This window comes from Nannochloropsis gaditana (assembly GCF_000240725.1).
Source record: "Nannochloropsis gaditana CCMP526 unplaced genomic scaffold scaffold113, whole genome shotgun sequence".
Taxonomy (NCBI): Eukaryota; class Eustigmatophyceae; order Eustigmatales; family Monodopsidaceae; genus Microchloropsis; species Microchloropsis gaditana.
This window is the reverse complement of record NW_005803840.1, coordinates 29,205-36,603: the sequence shown is the minus strand read 5'-3', so window position 1 is coordinate 36,603 and position 7,399 is coordinate 29,205. Positions and strand designations below refer to the sequence as shown.

At 53.4% G+C, this 7,399-nt stretch overlaps 1 protein-coding gene across 1 annotated transcript; it reads right to left on the bottom strand.

Moving 5' to 3' along the window:
- Nucleotides 1-3,683: 3,683 nt before the first annotated feature.
- NGA_2086400 (uncharacterized protein) lies at nucleotides 3,684-4,278 on the bottom strand (the record flags this gene model as incomplete). Its single annotated transcript, XM_005855750.1, has 2 exons — nucleotides 3,684-4,119; nucleotides 4,231-4,278. Coding segments are annotated over 2 exons (292 nt in total), but the record flags the coding sequence as incomplete, so codon positions are not given.
- Nucleotides 4,279-7,399: the final 3,121 nt, after the last annotated feature.

Sequence of the window (7,399 nt, the reverse complement as noted above, 5' to 3'; positions counted from 1 at the left end):
ATGTCGTACGGAAGCAGTACGGGGCCCTCTGAAAGGCGAGGCCTTCTACAAATAACTTCCAAACGTTTACGGTGGAAAGCAAGGCGTGAAGAAGACGAAGGGACAAATTTGACGGCAGATACAGATCTGGGAGAGGAATTGTATGAAGCAGAAATTCCCTGCATTACTCTCCATGCGATCTCGAAGGATCCCTCCTCGTTTCCAAAGCCGTGCTTGTACTGCCAGGTAGGTTGCGATCTTGTTCGTGATGTATTAAAGGCCGTCCTTGGAAAATGAGAATGACATATACAGCTATACATCTGAGTGATCCAATCGATTTAATTCGCGCCTTCCACCGTCTAGATTTCTGAAGGCGGTGAAGACGAGGACGAGGACGCCTCGAAAGAAGTGTATTTTGTTCCAGAGGACCCGGAAAGCTGTGAGTATTGCTCCCAACCATGCGCTGGAGCGCTGGAGTAGTTATCGATCGTTTCTTAATCATGCTTGAGTCGCGTATCTGCCACGCGAACTAGAGGGGACGAATGAATAGGCGCCGATCGCCGACCACATGGGGTGGTTGTATCTCTTCCATGTACTTTCCTTCCCTGTTCCTGAACTGTCGCGCATCTTCACTTCTCCCTTATCTCTGCAGTGGGCCCCCTTTTCGAAGCATTATCTCGGGCCGCCCTTATGAATCCCGATCCCCCTGAGGCCGGTGAGAATGAAGGGGATGATGAGTTGATCTTTGATCAAACCTCCACTGACGGCGCGAGTGGAGCCAGCGAGGAGCAGGTAGGGATATGGTTGAGGAAGTGTGTATGAGTGTCCCTCTACTGCGCAAACGAACGATACAAAGTACGAGGCCATCAAGGAAATGTGCAGGCTGTGTGGCTTCTCGCATGGGCAGCATCGATGTATTGACTTGTCTTCTACCGTACGTCTATGGGTTTACGCTCAGGGCCGCATGCTGGCCCATCTTGAAGGCCTCCTGACCTTTTCTCCAAATCTGGTAGCAGCCAGCGGCCAATTTGACGATGTCGACGAGGCGGAAGGTGCGGCATCAGGTGGAGGGGACCAGGGGCAAGATGGAGGGCGGGGAGAGGGAGGGATGAATGGGCATGGCGCAGACACGACTCAATAATTTTCTTTAAAAGAAAGTCAAGACCTCGTTTAAATGACACGTATGTTCTTTTTAAAATGTTTCTTGCTTGATATAAACATTTTCCCAGCGCATTTGGATCAGGAGACCCTGAAGACGGGGCGAAGACGAACATATGAGCTTGAAAAAAGAAGTCGAGGTCGTGCCTTGATGACCAAGAACTTTTTATGAAAATGTCGTAGAAAGCAAGCCTCTCAGACCTTGGCCCACTTCTATGATTGGAGCTTCCGCCATGCCCGTTCAAATCAGTACCTTTGGAAAAGTTGTGCCGTCGACAGATTGACCCTGGCTGATATAAAAGTACCCGGAGATTCATCAAGTCTGGTGGCTTCCTCCCTAGCCCCACATCTCAATCTGGCAAACGCCACGTCTTGTCCTTTTCGTGCAGGTTTGTGTATGCCTTGTTGTAAGCTGGCGACTTATATATGAGTTGTGGCCTTTTATGAGTCTCGGTGGCGCGTTTCGTGGTCAGGCAGACAAGCCTCTTGAGCAGGGTCCAGTGTGCACGACCCTCATGCCTTACTTTGTTCCATGCACTCCGTCGCTCTTCTTTGTCCGTACTCAATCACCCAGGCGAATAGTACAGCCGTGTTGCCGCCCTTACTTTTTGTCCGTCAGGCGCTCGACCGCTCGTCCGTCAGTTGGCCCGGGCTTGCAATTTCCGTCAAGTTTGTTCTGCTCCCTGTCCTTCAAACGCACTATCAGCAGTCATTGTCGGGCACCATCAGCATCCTCCGCACCCAGTAGCAAGTAACATCCTGAGAAAGCTCTGTCCTCGTCATGCCTGAGACCGTGGCAGAGAAGGTACAGGACCTGGTAATGGCATGCCTGTTCACCCTAATTGCCGTGGTCGCCTTGGTGAAATGTCGTAGGGTCATCATTTTGGAGGGCGCAGAGGTACGTGTTAGGATGAAAAGCTTGCAGTCTCCAGTCTTTCGTGACGCACCAGGGTACTTGCGCTGCTTTGCTGAGATGTCTTTTGCCGCATGTTTTCCCGTTTCTACTTAATTCTAAGTACTAGTAAAATTGTTTTCCCCCGCTCTCTTCCTCTGACAGACTGCCATCAAAACCTTCTACTTCCTTATTTTTGGCGCCGCTGCCTTACGAGCCGTGTGGTTTTTCATACCCTCCGACGTCCTGGAGCCTTCCTACGCGCCCGCCGAAGTTTGGGCCTTCCAAACTCCTCATTGGGCGGGTACGCTGGTGTCGGAAATACTCCTCTCAGGGGGAACCTTGTGCCTATTCGCCATTTTTGTCTTGATCATCATTTATTGGGCAGATTTGTTGAAGAAGGTTTTCAAACCGGTGCGAAAACATGAACCCATGACGACTTTTCTGAGCATCATGGGTAGCCTCGCTGCCTTTGAAGTTGCGAATTTCGCGCTGTTTCTGGCCGGCATCTACTCTTCCCAGGTCATGACGCTGTTGGACTCGATCATGCTAGCCCTCGTCTCCATGGCGTGCGTGGTGGAAATCTCCATTTTCTCGCACCGTTTTCGGACGGTGTTGACGACCCTGGGTGCCATCAACCAAGTGCCCACGGACTCCCAGGTACGGACCATTATCTGGATCACCGTCTTCGGGAACGTCTTCTTTGTCCTCCGGGCGATGGTCGAGCTTTTTCTGGCCGCCACCTTCATTGCCTTGTGGCGCGCCCACAAGCCCCTGAGCTCCCTGGCCACCCCCCGGAACCACTTTTGGGACGTGTACGTGCTGATCAAGCACAGCTTGGAGCTGATGATCCTCTTCTTGATGCTGTACACCCTCCAGTCGCGGAGGACGGCGCACCACCACCACGTGCCCCCGGCCCATCCTGTCTCGCACCCACAAGGCATAGGAGCTGGAAGCAGTCTGAGGAGTGCGGCAGGGGGGGGAGGGGGGTCGGGCTCAGGGGCCTCGTATCTGTCGATGGCGTCCACGGGGAACAAACCACCAAATCGGAGCGAGTACACCGAGGTGAAAGACTTGGATGCGGCGCGTGGGGGAAGGGCTGGGAACGGAGGGCGGGCCCCGGGATTTTTGTCCTCGGGAGGAGGCCAGGGAAGGCCTTTCGCGGGCGGTGGGATTGTAAAAACAGCCGTCAGGGGGACTGAGATGGCCTGAGGAAGGGCATGGCTGATAGAACCAAAATGCCGAGTTTTTTCCGTGGATGGCATGGGCGCGGGTACAAGCACTGTAGGGAAAATCATTGCTAGTTTTTACCCTTGATACTAATGCTGAGATTTAAAGCCGAACGAACGTTGTCGTCACTGAGTCCGTAAGGTCCGGCGGGGGAGGAGCGTCAAGGCGCCACTGTACAAAAGAAAGCCCCAAAGTACACACAACCGGGGCAAGTATGGGTAAAGGCGGGGAGCAACAAGGGTATTTGAAATAAAGCATTTAAAGGAGAAATGAATTGGAAAGAGAAAGTAAAACAGTTGTGTTCGCCACCAAGAAATTTGGTGTCCGGCATGGGAGGTCCGTCATCGTGTTACAGATCAAAGGAAGACCCCATGATCTTTGAGAACGAACAAGCATTGAATCCGAGCAACTCACTCAGCGTCCATCAGTCAGATCAGAATGTTCTTTAACGCTTAATTTGAAGGTTCTTCCATGCTTCAAAATTCCGTGTAAGGTACGGACGAGGCCCTTCACGTGGGAAAGATTTTCCACCAATACATACATCGCCTTCCCCGGAGGTTTTCCACGAATCCCAACCTGTTTAGCAAAGTAGTTACGAGGTGAACCTCAAGTCCTGTCAAAGTCCATTTTCGTTGTCGAACTGCAGCAGAGTTTTAAGAGCCACCGTAAGCATGTCGTAGAAAGAGGACACAGCAACCCTTAGGACTTTCAGGTCACATGACACCAGATGCACATTCAGCGCTGACCCCTCCACAGCGAATGATTTACAAACTTTGTCTGGTTGCAGCTCCTCATCGACTTCCAAGACATCTTGTATTAGCTGGGCCTTACTAGAGCTAGTTAAGTGGAGACTTATTCGACTATTAATACAAAAATTCTCGAGTAAGAATCAATGGTGGCATTGGCAAAACCACCCCATTTAATCTACAAGATGCAATTTTACAAACACTGCAGCGCATCGTATTACTCACCAGTGATGTAAGGTTGCCTTCGGGTCCTTTAACGATGCCATGTCCTGTACTGCCGTAAGGAGGTGGAAGGGGGTATAAGAGAGCAAGAGGCAGGCAACCTGACGGGAGTCGCCGAGACATCGCCACAAAATGTACCTCATCCCTCTACATGAAAAACATATTGTAGTATTCTCCCCTCCGTGTCTTGCCATCACGCCCCGCACCCACGTAGCTTGGCCTCAGTCGAGAATGAAGATAAGAGACGTTGATAACCTCCTCACCCCCTTTAGCAAAGTGTCGAGCCAGACGGACGCACAAATCAAATTCCTGCTCAGCCCCCAACGGCACCCGGCAACAAACGCTTCAGTGTGCTTCATTTGATGTGCAGATTTGGTGAACATGGCTGGTCATATTCACCAACCTATGACATCGAGGATATGTGACGTTCAAGGCCGCGATTTAAAATTCCGTGCCGGCCATTGTAAATCAGGGACATGTCATCTTGCCCGCAAACAGGATGTGAACAGCCTTACTTTTTAGTCGTTGCACAGCTAAATAGACACCACCATGGTCACACCGGGGACGGACGTATGTTCTGTACGGATCTCGTTCGCAAATTCTTCCTGTATAGGCAACTTCACTCATGCATTGTTCTATCCGCCTCAGTAGTGGCTTCACAGGTCTCACCAAGCAGCCGTGTTCGTACACATGGGTGCCTATATCAGCTCCAGCGTCCAAGCAAATTCCTCACGCCCGCAATCCTCACGCCCTGCTTTATCATCGTCTAATAATTCCGGCCCTGCATACCGTGGAGGGCATCTTCACTCGTCCCATGGCCGTCGACCTATGCGGCTGTCGCGGCACAACCCGTGGGCATTTCAAACAGCAGTCTCCGAAGCTTTGAAACGCCGGGGCTACATTGACGCTTTGTGGGATGCTCTGTCCAATGGCGACAAATCCTCTCACCGGGCGCCTGTGCCGTGTGAGGTACTTCCCCTCATCTTGCATTTCGCTGGCTCGTACAAAGAAATGACGCTGAGCAAAGAAGAACCCGTCCGGATCTCAAACGGAAATTTCGCGTACCTGACACACCCTATCCCGACGAATCTCCACGGGCATCAGGTTGTGGGTGCCCGTATATCGGTAACGTCCCATGATCAAGGATGGAGCAGTGAGCATCCGCACCTACGTGGCACGTACATTGGCAGTTACACATGGGGGGAAGCTTTGGTGGTGGAGTCGAGCTCCCCGACGAGCACCACAGAGCAGGGGATCCCACGCGTGGTGGTGGGTACGGAGGTGTATCGGAATTTGCACGCCGTGAAGATATGGCAGACGCATGAGAAGACCTTCGTCGGGCCCCTGGCCTCGCCGAGGGGCAAGGGGCAGGTCGACGAAGAATCCAAAGAGGAAGGAGTACAGTCGGATGGGGGCGATTTGATATCGGCCTTGCGGCCAGGGCGTGCCTTGGCGTTGCATTTACATGCTCAGTATCCTGGCTGGACCAATTTCACCCAGGGCGCGCACATCACCATCCAGTACCTGCGTGTGGACTGAGAGATGAACGGGCGACGAGGGGAGGGAAGAGGGACGGAAGGGGAGGTGTGCATGACGGGGAACTACAGTTGGAGGCCAAGAGAAAGTAACGCTGTATTTTGTATGTACTGATATTCTGCTTGTTACAATGTTTTGAGTGTTCGATGTTTTATCCCCCGCTTTCCAAGTTCCATTATCTCCCTTCCCGTTCTTTGACTTTCTTCTGGTGCTCCGCCCTTCCGAGCTCTATCGCGGTTTTCAGTATGTTGTGCAGCGCCTGGTTCCCCGAGTCCAGCTGGATACCTTCATAGGCTGCCAAGGCCGCATCTTCGTACCTCTTCAGTGCTAAGCGTGCCTCCGCCATGCGAAAACAGGCTTTTGGCCAGCCGGGCTTCAGTGCCCGGGCCGTTTCTGCGTCCCTCAATGCGTCTTCAGGACGTCCCAGCTTCAACAGGCACCCAGAACGGTTGCTCCACAAGGCAGAGTCCCGCCCGTTCAGCCCGATGGATTCGTCATACAAGGGAAGGGCTTGACCGTACTCGCCAGCAACGTAATGACGGTTCGCCGTCTCTTTCAGTCGCAACGCCGTTTCCACGTCCGCCGCCGAGGCTGCGGGGGGGGGTAAGTGCACTCCACTGCTGTGTCTGGAATCTTGTTCGGGTTGTAGCATGGTGTGATCGGAAGACCTACCTTTCTCCTCTTCGTAGGCCGCTGCCCTCGCCCGCCCCCAGCTCATGAGTTCCTCAACCGTCTCCTTGACGTCCGAATAGGGGAGCAAGGTCTCCACCACGTCTTTGTGTGCGGCCCATGCAGCTAGATGGATCGGCTTGCCATTTTCACTCTCCTGCACTGCACAGGCCACCCCGGGTGCCCCCGTGGCTAATATCGCCTGAACGCCATCCAAGGATCCATACTCTGCCATCATGTGCAGCGCCGTCAACCCCGCACCCGACAAAATAAATCCGACATCGGCACCACCCTTGGCAAGCAGCGCAACGCAACCGCCGCAGCCGTGAGCGGCTGCGAGGATGATGGGAGACAGTCCCTGATCGTTCACTGCGTCCACATCGCCTCCCGTCTCGATCAGGGCTTCCAAGGACGCTTTCGCACCTTCTGCACTCGCCCAGTGCAACGGTGTGCCGGTGCCTGCAGCGGCGTTGACATCGCTGCCATGCCGAAGCAAAGTGCGAACGGCCTCCACGTCGTCGTGCCCGGCAACATGGTGCAAGGCACGTGCACCGTCGTGTTCATCATCCTTCACGGGGCCATGATTGGGGTCTGCTCCCCTATCCAGCAAGACCTCAAGCAAATCTTTGCGACTTACTCGACTTGTATTTCCATCGCCACCGCCAGCGGCGGCTAGAATCAAAGGTGTGTCACCCTTATCGTCTTCCCAGCTTACACCCTCAGGCGCCAGGTCCAAAATATGTCGAACCATCTCCACTTGACCCGCATGACAAGCAAAATGCAGCGCTGTGCGACCATTTCCATCCTTGTATTGCCGCAAAATAGCAGCGGAGTCGTCCTCTAAGTCGGGATGCCGGTCCTTTTCTTCCTGAAGTAAGGAATCCAGCTTCGCAGCATCGTCGCTAGCCGCCGCGTCCACTAGCTGCGTCAGAAACGTCCGAGCATGTAAAGCCGCTTGACCCTGACT